General features: G+C 41.7%; 2 protein-coding genes across 2 annotated transcripts in view; both read left to right on the forward strand.

Moving 5' to 3' along the window:
• The first annotated feature begins 6,351 nt into the window (after positions 1–6,351).
• On the forward strand, positions 6,352–8,963 carry hydin (HYDIN axonemal central pair apparatus protein). The gene is made up of 4 exons (XM_030731993.1): positions 6,352–6,444; positions 7,848–7,981; positions 8,068–8,309; positions 8,837–8,963. The coding sequence occupies exons 1-4, from the start codon at positions 6,423–6,425 to the stop codon at positions 8,961–8,963; spliced, it is 525 nt and encodes a 174-aa protein (XP_030587853.1). The 5' UTR covers positions 6,352–6,422.
• A 1,792-nt stretch (positions 8,964–10,755) lies between these two features.
• necab2 (N-terminal EF-hand calcium binding protein 2) overlaps positions 10,756–24,664 on the forward strand; it is a 136,070-nt gene continuing 122,161 nt past the window's right edge. The window contains exons 1-2 of the mRNA XM_030731195.1: positions 10,756–11,082; positions 15,479–15,503. Coding sequence (XP_030587055.1) covers positions 10,756–11,082; positions 15,479–15,503 — 352 coding nt within the window. The remainder of the gene's footprint in view (positions 11,083–15,478; positions 15,504–24,664) is intronic.

Below are 24,664 nucleotides of genomic sequence, written 5' to 3' on the forward strand. Positions count from 1 at the left end.
GACAATACAGCTGCTGAACCATGAGTCTGTGCCTTGTCCCTGGAGCATAGCTGAGAAGGTTAAGCCTTTCAAGAAGGTATGGCTATTGTTTTATTTATATAATAAAAACTCCATCCATGTGGCAGCTGTGTTCGTTATAGTGCAGAATGATATCAGACAAATACAGAACCTGTGTTTGTTCTTGTTCTCACTCAGGGTGATAAATTGCTGCCTCTCTACAAGAGTGAAAAAGCCTCGCAGGAGCAGCATCCACAGCCAGTGGTGTCTGAGATGTTTCCCAGCATGTTGTCCCCTGGACAATGGGTCGATGTCCACATTAAGTTCAGCCCTGCTGGTGGGGTGGATGGTTTTAGATATCAGCTGAAAACCAGCTCAAATGCGTAGGTGCAACCTATGAAGGTTCTCAGTCCTCCAGGTCATAACAGTCTTAAGCACTTGAGTTGTGAAGGCAACTAGATTAAGATGTTTGACCTTCTTCAGTTCTAAAAGCTGATGGGGAGTAACAGATATTCAACCCCTAATGGGGTTGTTACCTTGGATGTGGTCCTGAGACAAACTATTAGCCACCTACAGTACAGTCTTAAGACAATTTAACCCCCCACTCACAGCTTGGCCAGTAAGACCTTAATAACTAATATGATGGCAGGGTGGGGGCTACGTCTCACAAGGAGTTCACACCTTTGTTCATGTGACCCTTACAACTCGCATGGTGACAGGGTGGGTAAGCGACTCTCAGGACCACGTCCAAGGTGACAGCCCTGCTAAGGGTATTCAGCTGTTTCAGAATTGACCAGAGAGGGAAACAGTTAGAGATGACTCCTGTTTCCAGGGCAATTGCTCGCCATATGGGTGTTGATGTGTCACCTGTGAATCTGGCTGCACGCAGCTGCTCTTATTGTATATGGAGACCCACTGACAGGTTAAGAAGATCAGATTCCTTAATTCAAAAGTTAAGCAAAGACAGAGTATATAAAAAAAAGTATAAATTGCTGTAGTTAGCATGATATAAAAGGTGTGTTTCATATTTTTCAGATAAGAGCAGCACAGCATGCCTCCGTGTTGATGCTGTGGTTGCAGATGTGCTTCCAAATGGCGCTTCACCGATTAGCCTGAGAACCCAACATCTCTTTGACTGGGCTCAAAGTAGGCTCAGAAGAAAGCTGAGGAAGCTGGTGAGCTGGAGCTTTAGAGAAGCTGCTTGTGATGGACAGATTAATAATTGCCTTCTTTAACAGGTGATTTGGAGTTTAGGAGGACACGGGTTAGCAGAAAAACACTATGAATGTACTTTTATAGATAAGTGTGAATTGTAGAGGGCATCTCAAAATAGGATATCACAGCAACAAAAGCTTACCAAAAATTATCCACCCGTCCCGTCTGTATCTTGTCATTGTCACTACTGTTGGTGCTGTTCTTGTAATTTCAGTTAAGTGCTTGTTACCGTGGAGTAGTGATTGATGGCCTGGAGTCAGCATTCACTCGGTCTGCAGCCCGCACTCTGCAAATTGTTCTAAAGGCCCTAAATAACCGTAAATACATCAACGTGGTAAACTTATCTGACTCCTGTGCAGCCCTGAAAACACGGGAAAGAACACAAAGAGAAGCTGAAGGTAAAATATCCACCAGCACACACAGGCGCAAATTTCTCCACGTGGACAGAACTTGAAGTTCTCATATATCTGTTCAGTTAGGTTAATGATAATTTATGCCTAATGGCAGTTGGGCTGCCATTATTTAGCCTGTAGAGGTCTGTGTGCTCCTCACCAGGCCATCACTGACCCATCACCAAAGCGGTCATGCTGAATGATGTTACAGGCAGCGTAACGTTCTCCACGGCTTCTCCAGACCCTTTCACGTCTGTCACATGTGCTCAGGGTGAACCTGCTCTCATCTGTGAAAAGCACAGGGTGGACCTGCCAGTTCTGGTACTCTATGGTAAATGCCAGTTGGGCTCCATGGTGCTGGGGAATGAGCACAGGGTTCACTGGAGGATGTTGTTGGGTCCTCAGGCCCAAGTCTGTTTCTGATTGTTTGGTCAGAGACATTCACACCAGAGGCCTGCTGGGGGTCATTTTGTAGGGCTCTTGCAGTGCTCCTGCTGATGGGTTCAGGATCTTTTACGGCCCTGTCCAGCTCTCCTGGAGTAACTGCCTGTTTCCTAGAATGTCCTCCATGCTCTTGACACTGTGCTGGGAGACACAGCAAACCTTCTGGCAGTGACACGTATCTGGTGAACCATCCTGGAGGAGTTGGACTACCTGCGCAACCTCTGTAGGGCCCAGGTATCACCTCATGCAACCAAAACCATTCCTGTTTCGGAGGTTGTCTCTAGTGCACCTGTTAATTTCATTAACACCAAAGCAGCTGAAACTGATTAAGAACCCTCTCTGCTACTTAACTGACAAGATCAATATCCCATAAATTTAATTGACTCGATGCTATACTCTGATTAAAAAGTGTTCCATTAATTTTTTGAGCAGCTAGATTTGAGATATTTCAGTAAAAGTTTGAAAGGATGACCCCTTTTAAATAAGGAATACAGATTGTATCGGGACAGAATAAGCCACTATTAACGGATCCAAAATGGATCCAGATGGGATGAGCTGGGAAATGTCTGAATGTGGGATCCTGCCATGCAAGTGGACTCCGATGAAGACCCTATTTGCTGATTCATTGCATAGCCTGTGGTGCCTTCGGGCAGATCTGGTTCTATCTAAGTGCTGTCTGGGTGGACCCACTGAGACGGATTTTGAACGTTGAGGTTCAGGCTTTGAATTTCAGCCACTGTAGCTCTCAAAATGTTGTTTGATATCATTTAATGACTGAATCGCAATCTGTGAACAAATTTCAACATGAAATGCTTTTGAAATACATTTAATTCAGTTTTAGAGCGCCTTAAAGTAATTTCCCTCAAAATTCACATCATCTCCAAAAATCTAACTGTGACATGTGCAATCAGTGTGACTGACTGTGACAAATGATTTATTAGTGTGTTATGTGCCTAAAGCTTTATTCAGATATTGTTTATTTAATCAGTGGTTGCTACAGCGACATACAGTAAATGTTTCAGTGCAGCAAACTGACAGCCTGACAGCTTCATTACTATTCAGAGTCACAGAGTAACAAACATTTTATTCTGAGGTGATAATAAATCAACAGTGTAATTGCCGTCTCTGTTGTGCTTCTAAATGGCACTTCACCGGTTAGCTGTTATGATGATGACTGCTTATAAAAGCAGTCATGTTAAGTATAAAAATAATGCTGATTCTGCCGAGCGTCATATTTATTTACCTATTTTTGTTTTTTAGCTTCTACATCAGATTTATTTTAAAGCATTCTTTAGATTAAGTTATCATAATTCTCTTCTTAAACCACTCGTGTGTGAAAACAAACAGCACTTCATCCTGATGCCTGTTGTGCACTGGGTGCTGGACACTGAATCTACTTTCACCTTCTGAATTATTATAAATGTTGAGGTAGGTACAAAGTGGTTAACCCAAGAAATACAGCTGGTTAAATTAGATTGAACATTAAAGAAAATATAAATGCAAATAATAGAAAGAACAGCAGATTGGCTTTTCCCTATTAAACTCTTGCAGTTTTTAAAATTAGTCTGAAAGGTGAATTGTTAATTAAATCCCCATATTTAAACAAGGCAAAAATGTTTTCTAAATATGTAATAAGTGGTTTCATAAATATATAAACAATGGTTTAAAGCACAGTCTTCCATATTGTCATTCACTGTATCTGTTAAAACCACAGTTATCAGTAGTTAGATTATTAAACACTTAAACACAGAGACTTGAAAATAATTGTCGCAGAGGTTTCCCCAAGCATCTGCATTTGAAGTAATATTGTTTATAGTTGCATTTAGACTGTGTCCTGGACAGCCACAGTTTCCCTCATGTACTAGGAATATATTCAAGCCTAAAATAAAATAAAATCACTTGTGTGTAAGCAGAAGGTGAAGGAGCTGAAAGAAAAGGGGCAACAAGAGATGCAGACATTAAGAGAGGAGGAAGGAAAGAAGAATGCTAAACTATGGAAAAGGAGCTCACTGTAGGAAGAGCAGGTCTGAATATGAACATAAAACCTGATTACACACACACACATTATTTAATAAGTTCTTTATTCTCCACCCATCCAATGCAGTGGATCATCAGACACCTTTATGTGACACTTCCAAAGAGTCACTAGAGGATGCAAGAGAGCCACAGAATTGAACTGAAGATACAAGCACATCTAAGTATTTGTTTAATCAAGTGTACAGCAACTTTCAGGACATACATTATAATGCTACATGAAAGAATAATACACCCACAGCTTCATAATCTTACATTTTCATTGATACATCGATTTTTATCTAGTGAAAGTCTCCAAACCCCAGATTAGCTCTTGATGAAATTGCCTAGTTATTATTTATAAAAACAGCTGCTTCAGGATGCATTAGGTTATAAATGAAAGCTAACCACAATACACTAAGAATCTGATGTTACTCTGATTATATTTTACTAGATAAAAGGCTTGTTCACGTTATTTCTTGTCAGTAATTCAGCGCCTCAAAATAAAGAGGGTACGCCTTCACAAATGCAGATGGAAGAATTCAGGAGATCAAATGCAAAGTCTCAAACTTGCACGCAGTCTGGAGGGAGAAATGGGAAGTCTCAGATACACGTTTAATTTCTGGATGCAACATTAAAGTGATACTAAAGTGATGATTCAAGTGACATAATCAGGACCATTCTGCATAGCCATGCTGTTTCCAGAGAGAATGTCTCATGTAAAACCTGCACTTATACTGTTATTTTAGTCAGTAGATCATTCATCCCCTCATGAGGTCTGCTCACCTTGACCCCACCAACTCCTTCATTTTCCAATTAGTCCCCTGAATCACTCTTCATCTGGTCCCCAGGACCAAGTTGTTTTGGGAGACCAGGGTATACACTCCCTCTCACCCTAGGATAGCTGGGATAGGCTCCAGCTCCCCTGCAACCCTGAAAAGGATAAGCGGAAGAAAATGGATGGATGGATGGATGGATGGATGGATGGACCCTAGCAGGGGAAAAAGCCCCCGGACATTATAGCCTCCTGGGATCACACACAAACTATGTTCACATAGTTCTTCAGACATTCAGAATGCTGCTATTTTTACTCTTGCCTGACTTGTCAGCTCGTAACCTTTTCTGTCTGGACCAACTCTGCATGATGAGGGCAAAGAAAAGGCAGCTACTATTATAAATTTACATGAAACTGGCATTTAAGTCCTTTCACATAGGGCAGCAAACACAATGCACAACACTTGGATTGTGATTTCACTGGAATATATGCGCATTCAAGCACGTTACAGTTGTTCCATGCAGATCACGGTGGCTCCAGCTACTTTTCACACAGTCTTGTCCCAGGCTTCCTACAGCAGGGAGCTACATCACACACAGAGTCCAGAATCAAGTGTATCATTCAGTTTTCTGTTTTTTCCCATCAGTCTACTCCTGTTTTTCTCCCAGTGTCAGTTTTTCCTGTAATACAGTCTAAAACCAACTTTCTGGTCTTCCCGCTCCTCAGCGTCCAGTCCCAGTTCAAGAACACTGCTTTCCTGAAGATGAACTTCCAGCCAGATGTTTTGTTGCCTGGAGGTATGTTATGAAAAACTCACCTTCGTCTCAAACGGCTGTGTCACAAAACAGCTGGAGATACTGGGGCGAGGCGCTGAAATAAAGCTCAAAGACATGCATGTGCGCTGGAGTTCATTATATTTATATTTTGCTTTTTGGTAATCTTAGCTCTTTTAAATGAGAATACTGCTTTCTACAAGTAACAGGGACTGAATCCCCACCACCTAGTAAACTAGATTAAGAGGCAACTTTTAGGGCTAATATTTTTGAGTCCAGCGGGCGAGCTGAAGCTGACGTCTGGCGGCGGTTCGTGTACTGTTCACATCCATTTCTCACCTCATCGGCCTCCCTTCACTGCTGAGCTGCAGGCAAGGTTTGTAGGGCTGGTGCACCCCCTGTTGACCATCCAAGGCTCCTGCCAGGTAGTCTGTGAATGTCACTCACTGTGTAAGGCAGATAATGGACCTCTTTACTTGTCTTCACCACCATGAACTTCTAATCAGGAGTAAATCTTCATTTGCAACATTTTTTGTTAAAGTTTCATAGACTTCCTTTTAAAACCAAAAGAAAAAAAGTTCTAATGCTTTTTGAATACAGACAGTATTACTAAAATTAATAATAATGTATGCTATGCTAGCTTACAGTGATGATTGATGAATGATTTCAGTTAGATTTCAGTTAGCTCTGTAGATATAGTAACTTATTTCATCTTAAACTACCAGGATGTTGAAGTCCAGCTGGACGAGGACTTCCTGTCCTTTGGAGCTGTTGTCCAGAGCTGCCAGATCGGGAAGAAGATTGTCATGATGAATGCTGGTGACATCGGTGCCAGGTAAGATTACACACTAACAAATCTCCACACGGACACACAACATGGATTTATTGCAGTCAGGTGTGACATGCTCAGAATTCTCCACATATTGCAGTTGCATTGATGTCCTCCTGTTTGACTTTTATTTCTTTTATTTCTTAACTGGAAAGCAGAGGATTTAACCATCATGCCAGCTAATGGATATATCTGCCCAGGGATGGAGGCTCCCTTTCAGGTGACTTTTGCCTGTGTGGAGCTGACATCTGAAAGAAAACATGAGAACCTGACTTGCTTTGTAGACGGTTCTTCTTCTTCTCCCTTTACCCTCACTTTGCCCCTTTGCTTTACCCTTCTGCACAAATACAATGTTGAGTAATATGATGAAAAATTTAATATATTTATGTCTTATTATCATCATCAACTTATTATGAGTTGATGATGATTTTATTTCAAATACTACTTCATACTGGAAACAAACTTGTGTTTGTCACCGATACAGTAATGTGACTGAAAGGTTTTTACACTTAACAAAGCAAAAAAGATCAGATCTGAATATTGATTTTGAGGTTTTTCCAGTGGGAATAAACCCCTAAAGCTGCCGTGTCAGCAGCTAACGTCTGATTGTAGGGATGGTTAGAAGCCAACATCAGGTAATGAGAGACATTGATTTGACTCATTTGGAAAGGCAGCAGCTGTTGACAGATTTAAAGATTTGTAAAAACTATTAGTCAGTTTCAATTAGCTGAGTACCTCTAAGGGCTGAAAAACACTTTAGGAAATTACTGATGTTATGCTGTCTTGAGACTAAGTTGAAGGTAATCTAACTTTATCATATATGCAAAGTCTGATTTCTCCAAAATAAAACCCTACATTTCATCAGATTTACTTCTGGCAACATTACACAATGGCCTTGAAAGTATAATTTTCACATATCATGCACCTTTTGCAATGTGAGCACCTTTGTAATATCTATCACATAATCACCGGAAAACGGCATTCCCAATCACGTATTGACCTATGGCCATGACTACTCCTGGAATAAAATAAAACACAATCAATCACTCATTTGAAAACTTATATTTGAAGAGGCTGCAGATAACAAAACTATTTTTGTAAGTATAATAATTTATGTAATCTCCATTTCTCCATCTTCTTGCCTCACGGATCATTTTCACCTTTCCTGATGGGACAGGTGTGCTGTACTCTCCTGAGGCAGAGGACACTACTGTGCACGAGCTGTCGCTGCTCCCTGTGCACAACTGGCTCTCCATCGCTTAATCTGTTTATTTCATATCCTCACTTAATACTAAGTGAGCACATGAATGATCTCAAGTGAGCACAACTTTCCTGGTAAATTATGCAACAGATGTAGGATGGAGTCATGAGTGTTCTCATCTGTGTTCTCGGGTTCCTTGTGCTACTAGAGACAGTGAAGCCTGACGAGCCAGATGCTACAGTGTCCCTCAAAGGAATCAAGTTCATTGATGTTCCTGCCCATGCTCAGCGGGACTACGAGATGTCTTCTTTTACATACACAGAGGGACGGTATAATATCCAGGTTTGCTCGAGCATACACATTTCCAGATTTGGACAGATATTTCTCTTAGTCCTGTCCTCACATCACCCTTTAATCTCCTTCCTCAGGTGACATTCCGTAATGATGAGACAGGTGAGTACTTGTTCTACCTCATTACCTTCAAAGCCACATCTCCAGGAGTCCTATCCACCATCGAGCTGGTGACGCCTGTTCGCCGGGTGGACACGGCCACTGCTGAAGCAAAGAACCCCCTGACCCAGGCTGCCTGCCTCACCACTGAGTGTAAATGCCGTGACATCATTGTCCAACCTCAGCGCATTGTGCCAGGGCAGTCCAAGGTGGATAATGAGTACATCTTTGATCACAAATAAACAAAATAAAAACTGTACCCACAAACAGACTCTTGTTGGGATGGTTTGTATGTGGCTTTTTATTTTCTTTCTTTTTTAGGGTGTTTTGAGTGTTGCCTCTGAAAGAAGGCGAGTCTGCAGCACAGCTAACTTTGTTCAGCAGTGAGCTGGGCCACTTCCATTATGATCTGCTTCTCAGAGCTCTGCCCCCACTAACAGAGAAAACTGTGCATGTCAACACTTTACTGGGCAGCAGCCGCTCGGCCACTGTAATGATTAACAGCTACTCAGGAAGTACAAAACTGAGTACTCCTGTGAGGCGGTAAAAAAAAAAACAAGTCCTTTCTTCTCTTTCAGCACATTTATTGTAGTATGACAGTACTGAGTACTGAGACTTCCTTGATGTCATTTTGTTATCTGTTCATTGTAATTTGTTAACAGAAAAAGGAAAATATAATTTCAGTTTCTTCATCTTTTAGTCGGTTTGTTTGAAAATAATCCCAATGATTTGCTTGTTCTCTTGCAGACGCTTTGTGTTATCTCTTTCCTCCAAGACTGACTGCCCAGACTTTAATGTGGACAAGAGTGTCGGTGCATTTCCAGGTTTCCCTGTGGGTTCAAAGGCCAGCGTGGAGGTCCGTTTGGAGAAGTGAGAGGCCTGTCTTCAGTAATGGGCGGTGAATTCATCTTCCCCTTACACGGGTTCTGCCCCAAACCTTAGGGCCCGTTCAGCATCAAGGCTGGTGGGAACATCGTTATCCTCTTCAAGAAGACCACCACTTTCTCTTTTCTGGTAAAAAAGCAAGTGAAATTTGCCAAAATAGGCACAATGAGACGTCCAGATCAAGTAGTGAAGCATAAGTAGTGAAGCATAAGTTAAAAATGTCTTTATCAACTTAACTGAAAGTGATTACAACATTCTAATACAAACACGTTGCAGGAAGCCAATACACTTATTAAAAATAGGGACGCTTATCTGAGGCTCATTTCCTTTAAATATTTACACTAGGTGCATTGCCAGGCAGCACAAAGCAAGATGATTTAAATTTAGCCTGGAACAGCTTGCAGTGTGCAGAGTGGTGCAACCCGCTGGCTTATGTTTATATAAGTTGTGCTCCTGCTTGTCTTAGATGCAGCTTTTAAATCTTTAGCATCTAGAAAATGTTTCAGTTCAGTGCGTGTGCGTCACTTAATAATACCTCTTATCCACATTTGATGTCATTTGAACCCTGTTTATACCTAAGTTGAAAACCCCAATTTTCCTGTCAAAGAACGGGAAAGGATCCAGTTCAAATTCCTGGTGTCCTTTAAGGCTCCTGACCATCTCCAATCAGCATGCCAGGGCCCACACGAGGCCCTACTCGTGGGTCTATTACCTGAAGGGCTGCCGTCGCTGGGTTATCTTAGAGGCATGTGCAAATGCAGAAGGATGCACTTCAGATTCCCACAGAAGTGCTATTACGGGATTTTCTCATGCTTCAGTTGCATGTTTTGTTAAGTTAAGTTGTTTATCTGAACCTGTTACCTATTTTATTGCCAAAATGTTCGAGCCAGAATGTGTTTTTGTATTTGTGTGATTTAAATAATTAGCAGTCACAAATCTGTTAGTAAATATTTAATAATTAGCTGAATAAATCCTGCGGAGAAAACTTGCCCTGGTCTGTCACTGCTCGTTTATTACCACACGGGGGCAATCATGTCAAGTGAGTGACCCGGTCTTGCACTCCGGTGATGGGACAAGATGCAGGACACACCTGACTTTACCTCTTTTAAGTTATCACTTTAACCTGTGTGTTCACTTTCCATCGTGACTGAATTCATCCAGACTGCCGTGTGCGCTGTTAAACGCATGGCACATAGCAGGAAAGACTGACTGTACAGTGGAAAGGGCAGATCTGGGGGAGCCGCTCATTACCAAAGGTTAGAGCGCTCGTATCGCACATGATCCTCTAATGACTCCTTTTACTCCATGAGAGGAATCCTCTGATCCACCCTCTGCCACACATGACTGGTGGCCCACACCTCCTGTTGTCACTGTGGAAGGAATAAGCTGCAGCACTGCCCCCGTTCAGATTCAGACAGTTCAAAGTGGTCTGCAACTCAACTATTCACAACACCGAGACAAGAAAAAGTACTGTATTTCTGCACTGTAGTAATATAAATAGTAGAACTGAAGGCGAGACATTTTAGCGCTTAGAAACATAAAAGCTTTTATGCGAGATAATCTAATAAAACAGAGAAAAATCCGCGAAGTGCAATAAACTCATTTAAACCTCCAAACCTGTTAATTATCAGTCCCTACACGGACGTTTCGTTAGAGAGTGTTCTGTAGGGTGGGTGGGTGTGATTTGGGGTGGGTGCTGTGATGTAAGAAGGGGCTGAGGGGGTGGGTGGGGGCTTCTCTCTCCCCCATAGAGCGCAGCATGAACGCTCCGCAGCAAAAGGATGTGTGAGCAGGCAGCGCGCTACTGTAGGGACGGAGTCCACAAACTGCTTAACAAAGAACAAGCCAAACTTCGAGCCCAAGAAAGCCGCGAGCAGCCGAACCTCGTAGCCGGTCAGGACAGCGAGTCCGCAACGGCAGCGCAGTCCGGAAACAGCGGCGCCCAGCCCGGTGGAATCGACGGGCTCGTCCGCTGGATCGTCACCAAAATGAGCGACAACAAGAACATCTCCAGCCGGGAGTACGCCTCCAGTAAGGAGGAGGTGGCCGTGGCTCAGGAGCAGTTCTTCGCTCCGGAACCGCGGAGAGGCATCTCGGTTATTTTGGATGTGAGTATGGAAATCCACCGGGTTGGCAGGTGCTGGGAGGGTGGGTGCTCGGAATGAAGACATCCAGTGAACAGTGCGTCCGGACCGGCGCAGTGCGCACTTACGCACAGATACTTATGGCTTGTAGCTCGAGCTTAGTAGAGTAGGCAGGAGATCTCCCTTATTTGCCACTTTGAGAAATGTGGGAGTCCAAATCAGTGCCCTGCCTGTATCTGTACGCGCTGAGCTCAGTTTTCCACATCCTTCCAGGTTGACCTGTCCAAAAAAAAAAGAAAGAAAAAGAAAAAGAAAAATCAGTATACTTTTATTGCATCTTATTAAGCAATAGTCTCTTAAGCTCCTTTGTGTATTTCGTCACCTTACCAATAAAATGAATGCATTTAGATGCAGCTATACTCTTAGAGCTGGCTTTGCTGTCAGCCCAAATAAAGTCCGACGCGCAGTAGCCACGCTCACACCAATTTTATGACTGCTGTTTAATTATTTATGAAAATGTTTTACTACAATATTGCTATTGATCCATTCCTTACAGCCATTGCAGAGTCTTCTCATTCCCAATATGATGCCTTTATTTTATCAGACACAGAGTCCAGCCGATAACTGTGCAGCCTTCCTGCATTAAAAGTGGAACTTAGCGCAGTGTTGATTTAGGTCAACTCATCAATACTATTGGGTTATTTTTCATCTTGGCCCCCTAAGTGTTTTCCCTGGAGATATGCTGATGCTGCTTTAATAGGGTACAAAACAAAAGAGAAAGTAGTTCAGCTTCTGCAAAACCCTGACCCAGACCCAAATAAGCAATCTGATAGGGTGATAAAGAAGGGGGTCCATGCAGAACTAATTATGATCAAGGTCAGAGCGCCAATGTATCCTAGTACCCTAGTAAACTAATTCTGTGTTTGTGTGTACGGGGTGTTTTGAGGGGTGGGTGTGTGTGTGTGTGTGTGTGTGTGTGTGTGGGGGTGGGGGGCTACAGTAAAAGTGTATGTATGTGAAATCACAAAGACAAAAAATTGCAGAGATGTTGGAGGAAATGTTCATTTTCTTTGTGTTTCATATTTAATTTTCTTATTAAAGGTTCTGTTGGACTGTTTCCTTTTTTAACCTCACACTCTGAGCCTTTCAGTTCGACACTGTGCTCACACTGACCGGCAGACTTTCTGACATCAGCTGCGAACACATTCTGGCATCTTCACTTGAGCCTTCTGCAACGTCTTGAACTTTGAAATGTTAATCGTTTCCTCATTTTCCAATATTATTGACCCCAGCGTTATTATCACGGTGAATAATTTGACACCAAAGGGGTTTGAGCGATTGCTGTGCACGCGCGCATGTGCCTGCAGGCAGCGTTTCCCTCATTAGACCCTCAGCCTGCTTGTTTCTCCTCTGCTGTTCTAGTCTTCGCCTTCATCTTAACCCCAGTACACCTTTCTAGCTATTCATTAAATTCCTTTCATCCTTTGTCTCCTCCTTTTCTTTCCCTTCTCTCCTCTCCTAATTTCCTCCATATCCTTCTTGGCTTCCCCCTCTGCCCAGAAACATACATTCTTAATAAGGTTAGAGATGGATGCAACACGCTCCTCTGCCTCGGTCTTCTTTTGCTATTTCGTTGGATCTTCCCTCTTCTGCTGTCACTCGTTTTCTTCTCACTCTGTGTTTCTGTTACAACTCTTTACGAAAACACACACGCACACACCGCCTCTTCATCGCAACACTTTCTTTCCTCTCCAAGCTTGTTTGTTTCCAGTAGCTCCAGAGTTGGCTCTTTTCTGTGGAGTTGAGTGCACTCCAGGGTGCAGCCGGAAAGCAGAACAATGCAGAGCAGCTTGTCATTTGGAACGCCACTCGTCTCAGCAGTTAATGATTTTCTCTTTGGCCTGTTGAGAGTGCTGCAGTTACTGTGTGAATGCACCACTTATTTGGAGTTTAACATGCCTTATGCTTGTAAGGGCAAGAATCTCTATATCAGCTCATGCACTTTTGTTTCACATAAAAAGTGTGAAGTTTCCTAAAGTTTTTGAATTGCACTCATGAAAATTGTGATCAGTCTGCATACGCATAGGGCTGCAAGTGACTATATATCCAGTGTGTAAGTCTACAGATCACTTTCCTGATTGATTATTATTTACATATTTCTGAGTAATGTAAGAAAATATACAAAATGTGACAAGGAAAAGCATGAAATCCTCACATTACAGAATCTGGAACCAGAGAAGTGCCGTCGGTTTTATTTCAAAAATAGCCAGACCAATTAAGAAATGGCTGCTGATTCATTTTCATGCGTTCAAACTTCAACTTTTGACATTCACACTAAGAGTTAATGAGGAAAGTCTGAAGAGAGTCTAGAACTTTCCTGGAAGTGGCCAAGCTTTTTACAGAAGAATATTTATAAATGTTTCTGCAGTTATGCCCTCAAATGTGATTAAAAGAAATATGTGTACTTCACAGACATTCAAATCCTTTCTGTATAATGAAGATTTGTGCATATTTAGCTCATTTTCTTTCATCTTTTTACTGTTACAATGGCCAAAAGTAATGAGGTTAATGTATCCAATCCAATTCAACTTTATTTATAGAGCACTTTGAAGAAGACAACATAGTTGGACAAAGTGCTTTCCAGATAAATGTATGTGCAACTAATCGCTGTAAGCCAAAAATCAGGCTTCAAATCTCTCTGAAAGCTCAGTTTCTTCTACTCCTGGATCTGTATTATGTTGACAGTGGATATCCCTCATTTGCCCAGCTCAGGCACATAATTCTGGATGTGAGCGCAGAAGCTCCATCAATCTTTTGTTTGCGAGAGGCAGCCAATCAAAGTAAAGCTAGCTTGAAAGGCAGGAGAGAAGCTAAATCATCTTGTTTTAGGTAGCTAGTTAGTGAATGAGCTGGAGAGTGTTGGGCTGGATTAAGATAAAAAGGATTTCTTTTTAAACTGTGAATAATGCATAGCTACTCCAGAAGAGCCAAGAATAAAAGATACGAAGCTGGAGATGAACATAAGAGGTCCTTTTAGCATCTTTCTTTTCAGTCTTCCTTGGCTCCTGCAGATACCTTTGAAAAGTAGTCCCTATTGTTCCAATAAAAGCACATTCCCACTACTGAATCAGCTTCTCTTCCATCTGTTTCAGTAGTTATTTTTCAACATAGCATGGCTTAAAATACTGGTTATGTTGCTCACAGTCAGCATTAATAATACACCGTACCTCCATGCATCTCTATCTTCCTCTATATTTTTTTTTTTTGGTCTGCCTTTTTTCATTGTTTGCATCCCCCTCACTGTGTCTTTCTCTGCATCTTTCCAGCCCGTCACTGTGCCGTTTCCTGGCACTCCTCCGTAGGAACACTTCATATCACACTCTGAACCACTGATAAAAGTACCAGTCCTGACATAAGGAAAGGAGGTTTCACTCAAGCTATAAATTAGCTCAATGTGATGCACAAGCACACAGCAAGTAATCATCAATCAGCTACAGATCAGTGACTTTGTTTTGTGTGTGTGTGTCTTTTTATCTTCTTACACACTAATAAACTTTTCACCCCTGTGGCTCCTAACAAACCTTATCGCACACCACTGCACCTTATCTGGTTGAGACACTCTTTCTTTCCAAGAGTGTTTGTGTGCCAGATCCAGTCTTTGTGTGGATTTAGTGTATGGACTGCTGAGGTCTTTTATAATGACTGAAAGTCAAACATTGAATGGTAGACTGATTATTTCTATTACCAGTAATTCACCATCTGGATTCTGTTCTGCTGCAAAGAGTTAGTCACTCTCTTACTCAAATTAGAATAATTGCCTTTGCTTGTACGCTTTAAACCATCAGTGAAGTTTTAGTTCTCATTCTTTTCTATCCAGACTCATGTAGTGTCACCCATTCACTAGGTGATCTAATAGAAATCATCTTTTGCACATAAGTTATGGCATTAAAGAATCATGGGATAAGTGTTTTTGTACACAGTGAAGTTGATCTTTGACCTTTTATTCTAAAATAAAATACTTGTGCCTTTACTGTGCATCCTTGGGCTGCTTGGTCCCTCACAAGATATCACCAATTCCTCAGTACAAGGGACCTTGAAAAAGTGCTTGAAAATATGTGTTCCTCAGGGTTCAGCACTGGGTCCTCTTCTGTTTTGTGTGTACTGTAATTTAGAAGTACAGTGCTTTGTTATACAGATGAGATCCAATTATGTCAACACAAACTAGAATACAAACGTCTCAGACAGATGTGGTAAATGACTTTAAATGCTTCGTTGCACCGGCTCCTTATTGCAGATTAATGTTCCCAAACAGCTTAGAACTGAAGCTTTCCTGTGTTCCTGTTTATACTGCATGCAGATGCAGATGCAGATGCAGATGCTGTTACTCTCACTAACTTCTTGTCTTGCTTTCTGTTCACAGATTTTCAGAAGAGCTGACAAAGATGGTGAGTGGAATTATGCACGAACATAGTTTGAGTCGTAACACATCCTGCATTGTCAGTTTGTATTTGTTGATTGATCGATTGATTGATTAATGAGGCTGCATTTTAAATTCCTTTAACACAGTCCTTCCAGAACTTAGTCTTGCCACTTGACCCCCATCTTGAAATGACTTTGGGTACTTATTTAAGAAGTGATTTTGAAGTACTAAGTAAATAACCTCCAGTCAGCTCTGATGAAAACTGCTAAAAAAAAAAGTTTGCTGACCAAAATAAGGTTTAAAAAGCTTTTTTTTTTTTTTTTTCCCCTCCCTGGAAGTTAAACTTTGCTGAATTTCCCCACAGATTTCAGTTCAAGGTTCTGTATCCACTGTTTTATTTATTTTTTCTAGCAATGAAAATCAAGAAACAATGAAATGGTCATTGTGGGAACTTAAAAATCTATGCTGTGGTCTACTCTGTGTTACATCCAAATAGTTTGCATCAGCAGTTTCGCTCCCAGGGTGAAAAAAAATGATGAGAACCGATTGTAAGAATAACCTGCTCCTGAATAATTTCGTTGTGCTCGATTTTTCTGTGTCTGAAGCCTTTTGTATACTGGGAAAGTGGCAAACCCTGTCTGCTGTCTGAGCTGCAGCTATATTTTTAGCATTCTGGGATATTAAAGCGCCTTCTGAGGGGAATTTCATTTTGCAGTGTTGCTTTGCCAGTGAGCAGTTTGTTTATGCCCTGTGGCATCACATGCACTGCTTTTATTTCTCTCTCTCTCCCTCTCTTCATTTTGATCTCCTCTTTCTCTGTTCTATGTATCTCATCCTCTTTCTCCATGCCTATTTTATCCTATTACTTTGTTGTTGGCAAGAAGAACTGAAGTAGTGAGGAAACAGCATAAAAAGTTTTGCTTTTAATAGCAGCCAGATGGTCATTTACTCTTCCAGTGTGTGTATATGTGTGAGATATGAGATCTATTCATTTGTTTTCACCCTAGCACAGCCATTTATTGATGTATAGATTTGTGTTCAGTGCCATGATTGGGGCCTGGGGTCAGAAACAGTTATGGCTGTGGCATCAACATTTTAAATGCACGCGCTGCCTAATTACCGACGGATCTGATACAGAACGACAGTTAAGGCAAATTTTCATTTTAATTTCACACTGATCTTAACCAAAGTGCAGAAATTGCATTAGCACTTCACCTGCTCTTTCTCCAGATTGCAAGCAACTTTCTCATGTTTCAGCAACCCCACTGCAGTTAAACACACATGGCTGCAAGCATCTTTAAATAAGCAAAAAAAAGAGTGTGTGTTTGGGTGAGCTGCTGCAGCACCAGAGAGGAGTGAGGAACAAAGATGTTGGGCGGTTGTTGTATGGAACACAGGTTAGAGGGGAAAAAAACCAGTAAACTGAGTAAGAGCTATTTTTAGCTTTCCTCCTCTCTCCTGGGAGAGGAACAGGGAACTGCTTTAACAAGTGCGAGAGAGAAAGGAGATGCTAATGGGGAGAGGAGGAAATTGTTGAAATGAAAAGAAGGTGCAGGGAGGGAGAGATTGACAGAAGGAGAGGCAGGGGGTGGCAGAGTCTAAAAAGAAGAGGAGCAGAGAGAGGAGAAAAAAGAAGAGGGTTGAGGGAATATGAATCATATATCTTACAACATGGCCAGCAATGAGCTTTAACAGGCTCAATTCTTGTCTTTACATTCATAGTGCAGAGTTCAAAGCTGGCATCTCTGCCCCCAGGCTGCTGAAACACTGGGTAGCAAGAGTGTGTGTGTGTGTGTGTTATGCAAATCTACTGTAAATATAAGCATCGGTGAGTACCTTTTGTGTGTGTTAATGTATAATATAAGCATGAGTGCATCAGCATGCCTGAGCTTGTTCAGAAGTGCTGTTTATTTGTGTGTGTGTGAGTAAGTGTGTGTATGACATTAACAGGGCTGACACACCGGCATTGTTATGCAGCCGGTGGAGTTTCAGCAGCCAATGAGGCTCTGAAACAGTTACATCATCTGACAGCTCTTAGTTCACTTTTTTTGCACTTGCAGCAGCACCTCTAATATGCCATCAAGCTGCTGCACTTTCAGATTTTTGTGGGTAAAACAGAAATGTTATGAAAGAATAACCTGGCATTGCTTGATTGCTGTTAAAATCAAGTATTTTCTGTAGCTGCTGACTGAATGATGTGGCTAAAAAAAAAAAGAACTCATTCAATGCACAAGTTTTATAAAACTTTTTAAAGTGGCCTGTCTGGCTCATCGAAGCCGCTCTTCATACGGACTTTTTACTGTGTGGATGTTTGTTGGGCTCCTGGTGTTACAAAAAAAGTCTTTAACTTTAGAACATTTTTTTTTCCCAATTAAAACCAGGTCCTAAATTAAGCTTAGACAAAAAATGTATTTCTGTCTACGACTTCTCTGTTCATCTATAATGACTTTGCTCTTAAATCAGGTCCTTACCATAAACACCGCCGTTACCAAACAGTCGAGACAGAGAATGAGAACGTTTCTGCAGTCCCATCATCTTCATCTTTAGACTCTTGTGTCAGAGACCCCTCATTTAAAATCTAGCTTAGACTAAGCTTATATTTCCTGGTGTCTTTTTCTGGTGTTTAAAGCAGCAACTTTGTAGCACAACAGTGATGCAACATTATATCCAGAGACACAGCAAGTGAAAAGTAAGCTCAAAAGTAGCTGAGGTAGTGTATTCCCTGGAAATATGAAGTAAAAGTAAGACAAAACTGCTCATCACTTTAGCTTAACAGTAACTAAAGTAAGTTAATCTTTGAAGTACTAAACCGTCATTGGAGGCTGACGCCTCTCAGTGGTTACAGGAAAAAGCGCTGCTGCTTTGGACGCTAGAAAAACATTTCCTTTCCCTCCACCTGAGCTCACCTCTGGATACTGGCTCTGCCTCTTTGCACTTACCACGTGTGTGCAGACAGACTGCACGTCAAACAGCTGCTGCTGTTGTATTATCAGTGTTTTTGTTAAAAAAAACTGGGGGCTGCATGCTTAATGTTGTAATGACTTGTGTTCACAAGCATCCTCCTAAATACGTTCCTATTGCAGGCCTATTTTTAGTTGCTAATCAAGGATTAAAGCATAAAAAAAATGAAACGCTCCACTTACCTGGTGACACCTGAGCTGCAGAGTTTAAACGAAGCATTGAAGCAGCAAATTTTTTATAATCAAATTATTTGAGTTACTCAAAGAATCTTTGCAGCCCTAATACACATGACTGCAACCTTAAAAGCCTCTGAAAATGCAAGGAAGGTGAGGGCATCTTTCTTTGCTCATGCTCTTAATTTATTGGACACTGTAGAGTAACTGCTCCCCTCAGGAGAAGTTTAATCAGACAGTGTAAATGACAGCACCTGTGTGGATGAACCATGGGCACGTCACCTGATTTAATTAAGGAAAAACCTCTTTCATGACACTTTGACGCTTGCATAGATAAACCAGTCAAACATGGAGGAATTTGGTGTGTGTGCGCTCATCATTTAGTGGGTAGTCTTTTTTTTTTTCTTTTGCTTCTCGCCTTGTGACTCATCAGCCATCTGCTAATTATCACAGTGTTTGACATAAAGACAGAAAGCAGAAGGAGTTTAGGGAGGCTTGTTTATCTGTGCTGTCAAGGCGAGACAGAATTACAACATTACAGCTTAAAGCAAATAGAAGGGTGCAGCTGCTCAGTGTGGCCAAACATAGTTACATTAATTAAACTGACTTCTTCATTTTGTTGGTATTTTGTGTGGAGAACGAAGCTTTTCCCAGCTTTGTCCAGAACCTCCTCCTGTCAGACCACCTGTGGATCTGTTCGGGATTTTCTGTCTCTTTGCTGGTTTTTATTTCATCGTCACTGTCGCTGCTCATGATTGTATTTGTATGAATAGAAATCCAGCTCATTTGGGAAAACCTAACACTGATACTTCAAGCCTCTAAAGCTTCTTGGAGGTGATTTGGTAAATCAGTAGGCCATCTGCCAGCTAATGAGACAAATTTTCTCTTATGAATTAAAACCAAACTTTTTCATGTTTCATGCTCAGGATTTATGTCAAAGAAGAAGCACGGCTACCATTCTGTGGACACCTCAGTGCTCGGTGGCTTGTAGAATCACCTTTAACAGCAATAACTTGAAGTAGTTGTTTTCTGTATGACTTTCAGTCTCTCACGTTATTGAGGAGGAATTCTGGCCCACCCTTTCTTGCAATGTTGCTTCAGTTCATTAAGCTTTGTGGGCACTCATTCATGCACAGCTTTGTTAAGGTCCCACCACAGCATTTCAGTGTTCTGCAGTTTTGACTGGGCCATTGCAACACCTTGACTCTTATGGTGTGCTTGGGAACATTTTAATGACCAAATTTGAGCCAAGGTTTAGCTGTTGGACAGAGAGCCTCACATTTGACTCTAGAATATTTTGGCATACAGAGGAGTTCATGGTCCACTCCTGGGAAGATTGTCAGTGGCCCTGAATGTTTTCCGCTTGTGAATAATCTTTCTCACTGTGGAATGATGGATTTTTTGATGGACCTTTCCCAGATCGATGGGAAGCTGCTTCTCTAAGATCATTGCTGATGTCTTTCTTATTTGGCATTGTGTTAATACACACCTGAAGGCTCCAGACAACAAAAGTGCCAAGACTTCTGCTTGTAGAGATTTATTCACACACGCTGATGATTAATTAATTATGTGCATTTGATTAGCATCACCTGCCTGCTATTTACCCTCTTAATTCCTATGGAAGCAGTATGGGTGTGGACAGCTTTTTACACAGTGCTTCTGCATTTCGGCCCAGTTTTAGTTAAATATATAATGACTCAGTGTAATATGTCTTGTTTTGTAGTTAATTTGAGGCTGCATTCACCTTATTTTAGAAGGTAGAAGAGTGCGATATGTATGGGAGTGACAAGTAACCTCCAACGTTGCCAGTTTAGTTATTTCGGGGTTCTAGCCAGAAAAAAATTTCAGCCCAGTGTGTGTGTGTGTGTTGGGTGGGGCTGGGGGCTATTTAGATACCGTGTCAGCTTGCTAATTTGATGACCAGTTGGATAATATTATGTATGTAATATTCTGTGATAATGGTTGGTCCTACAGGTCATTGAAGGCACTTGAGCTGATTGGACCATGTGACCTGATGCCAATAGGGAGTGTGGATGCTCTGAAAATAAGATGCAGTTTACCTGCAGCTATTGTTAATAAACATTCCTTAAGCAACACATCAGCGTGTTATCCTTGTGAGTCTATGATGACAAGACAAGCTCCCGGGATTTTATGTTTGATAGGAAGCCCAAAACTTGTCCTTTGACCTCCCTTTTTCCTTTACTTCCCCCTCGGTTTCATGCTGGTTAGGACAGCAAGCGTGAATAGGATCGTCCTGAGATCGCGCGCGTGAACATTGTGAATGAAATTGGCCGTACCCGGTGGTAGATTGCAGTGAAATAATATTATAGTGCAGAAATCTAGCCAGGGAGGGAAAAAATCAGTCTGGTATCGGCAACGGGGTGTGCGCCCGCTCGCTAATTGCAGTGATAGAACAGTTCCGATAGCGAACTGGTGAAATTCTCAGTCCAGAGCAAGACGACCTCAGCATGGCGCAACACCGGGCGATCAACCGCTGGCTAGAACCCTGTATTTTATCCACAACAAAAACAATCACGGCCAGATATCATTTAAAAATTCATTGTGTTAATGTAAATATATATTCCTTATCTTAATACATTTTAAAATTACTTCCATTACATGTGTTTTCAGATTTGACTTGATTTCAAATACAAATAACACTGAAGTTTTAAAGACGGCATCAGTTTCTGGCAGGATTTGTAAAAAGGAAAACATAAAACATGCACAAAAATGTCTAAAGCTTCAGTGCAACAGTTAGACATTCTGATATTCTTACAGTTACAAGTGGCTTTTCTTCACTGGTGTGAGGTATTTATATCTATAATCTTATTCCTGATGAGGTTAGCTCTAGTCGCTCACAGATTTGTGGCACAGCTGCTGAGCCTTTATAGGCTCACAGAGAAGAAAATGTGGGCGAGACTGGAGGGAAATTAATAATAAGTAAAGATCAAATAGACCAAAATAGTATGAAGGAAGAAAAGTTTGAAACAAGAAATGAAAGAAAACAGTGCAACAGCCTGAGAAGGTGTCAAAGGAGCAGGAATATAAATATGAGTTGAGGGAAGATGAGGATGGGGATTTGGGAAAAGGCAGGGATCGCTGCATTGCTGGGGCTATAATGAAAAAGAAAAGAGGAAAAAACAAGACATAAATCAGTCAGACAAACTGACAGGTGGTAGACATGAGGGAGAGCAGGAGTGAGGAATGAGGCGGTGCAGAGAGAAAGCATGATGGGTCTGCACGGAGCGTTTAGTTCATGGGTTATTCAGCAGGAGCCAGCTGATTCACTACGAGTACACCGAGTACACAGCTAAAAAGAGGACAGAGGGAACATACCTCTGTTAGCCGTCTGCCTGTCAAACCTTTCTTTACATCTCTGAAAGGGATGTTTTGACATGTTGGCTCTTTGTCCACATTCTGATTAAAATCCACCGGTCACTTCTGAGTTAAGCGGGGCGAGTAACTGTGAGAAATCTAGTGTGATCTATTTGGAGTAAGTCAGTCAAATATTCTCAGGCCAGTGCATTTAATGCATTGTGGACAGGGAGGATTATGAGAGTGGTATTGATCTTCTCATCTAATTTGCCGCCAGAAAATAAACATATTTCTCAAAATGTCAAACTATTTAAATTGAAATGTCATCATATTTTTAACTTTAATACAGTTTTTGTGTTTATTGGTTGCTTGTTTGATTGGCAGACAGCCAATTGGCCAATCATACACTCAGCCTGCAGCTGAGTCAGACAGGGTGGGTGTGGGCTTTTCAGCAGATGGACTTCCTGTTAACCAGCTGGTCCTCTTTCAGTTAGTGAAAAAGCTCCTGTCCTGTCACGTGCTTGAGTCGTAACTCAGGCTAAAAACAGAGAAAGGTGAGCAAAGCGTCCACACTGCAGCAGTGTCAATCATTAAGTTGTAGCAACATTTTTAACTATAGAAGGAGTGTTGTACATTTATTTTGATGAAATGACAGACTGAACCATCCTAACTTTAAACTAAACCCTGTTTTTGACATTTACCGGTCAATCTACGCCTCTACCCTCACCTATGGTCACGAGCTTTGGGTGGAATACAAGTGGCAGAAATGGGTGGCTGGCCTCTCCCTTAGAGACAGGGTCTCAGAGTAGAGCTGCTGCTCCTCCACATCGAAAGGAGTCAGCTGAAGTGGTTCGGGCATCTGACTAGGATGCCTCCTGGGTGCCTCTTGGGTGAGGTGTTCCAGGCATGTCCAACCGGGAGGAGGCCCCGTGGCAAACCCCGGACATCCTGGAGAAATTATATCTCTTGGCTGGCCTGGGAACACCTTGGGGTCCCCCAAGATGAGCTGGTCGGAGAGAGGGAGGTCTGGGCTTCACTGCTTAGGCTGATGCCCCCGCGACCCAGCCCTGAATAAGCAGAAGAAGATGAATGGATGGATCCATTTTGAGGAAGCTGTATTAAGAGAACTTACTCTCGTTTTTTTACCTCTCTCTGGGCAGTTTAGGGCATAGAAACTATTCTCTAACTACAGCTACTTCTCATCTTAAATTTTAACAGCAGAATCTTTAATGTTTTGCACAACATTTCTCAAAATCACCAGTTAGAAAGCATAAGTGGGGAAGCACTAGAGCAGAATCTGCCCGTAGATGCTGCAGCACTTCATTCAGCCAGTCAGTCAGAATGGTGTCATGTGTATCTAATTACCTGCAGTCTTTAATCACTGACACTGTTGCTAACAAGCCCCAGAGTGCCACACACTGAGGGAGACAGACAGATGAGAGACTAGAGATGGGAAGTTGTCAGAGCAGGGAAAGGAATAAAGATTTGCTATTGCTATGCAATTTTCTCTTGATTTCAAGGGCTGTTTGGTTCTTTATGTAATAACTGAAAGTTGTAGACACTAAATATACCAGTGTTACTACTGTCAGCTGCCCACTCTCTTGTTGTTGGACAGCTGGTCTCTGACACATCACCTCAGCATCATTTTATCTAATTAAACCAAACAAAGCAAAATGCACATCTTCTCTGTGTTTTTATTGGCTGTAGGGCCATTTAAGATGAACGACTGCAGTAGAAGTTTTCTTCTACCACACTCATCTCAGTATCACAGTGTGTTTGTGTGTGTGTGCTGGCTGCGGGGTTATGGATGGGGTGGCTGGCTCTTCTGAAGTTGCTTAATTAAAAGTCTGTATATGAGTTCAGTGTTTCAGCACCGTGCAGTCTGCGGCTTACAGCACTGCACAGCAGCAGAGTCACACTTTTGTTTTCCATTTGTGGATATGCAAAGACGTTTGATTAGTGTGAAGCCTGGAAAATGCCTCGTGCAATTACGACTAAACAAGTGTGTGGGCTTCGCTCGCCCTGTTTGATACATGCAGCTCATTGCTGGAGCAGGGTGTTTAGCATATGGTGGAATATGTGCTCTTGAAATGCAACATTTTCTATTGAGGCTTGCCATCTTTAGGCAGGCCCAAGCTGCCTCTGATCCCATTCCTTAGGCACCTTCACACTGTGAGATTTTATCAGCCTTCTAAGTTAATTGCATGCCTCACTGTGCAACACGAAGCCAAGAAACTTGGGTAATATATATTCTTTGATGCTTGTAGACTGAATAGCAATGCTACTGATTCAAAGCTAAGACAAATGGGTGTTATTGCTGGGATGACAGTAACTCGATATTTAGAATGAATATTGGTCTGATCCTGGCTCGAAAAGCTGGATCAGGAATTGGTGGCAATATAGATAACTCATGAAAACAAGACTTAACTAGATTTTCATCTGTGTTGCAGTCGCCAACATTTTTTTTTTCTACATTTTTTTTTTCTCCATTGGTTCCATTTGAGTTTGTTTTGGCAAGTTGAGCAATGCACCACTTTATTCCTGTTGGTTGGTTAGTTGGTTAGCAGATGGTTTGTCTAAGAGTATCTTTGGTCCATTATAACACCCGGCTTTAAACCTCACTGTCTTTTGTTTATAGCATGGTGTATACCCAGCTTCATGCAATGCTCAGGTATGTCTAGCAAGAAAGTAGGATTTATCACATTTCTATTTCAGTTGTCATAATTCAAATAATTCT

Source organism: Archocentrus centrarchus, chromosome 6 (genome assembly GCF_007364275.1).
Source record: "Archocentrus centrarchus isolate MPI-CPG fArcCen1 chromosome 6, fArcCen1, whole genome shotgun sequence".
Lineage (NCBI taxonomy): Eukaryota > Metazoa > Chordata > Actinopteri > Cichliformes > Cichlidae > Archocentrus > Archocentrus centrarchus.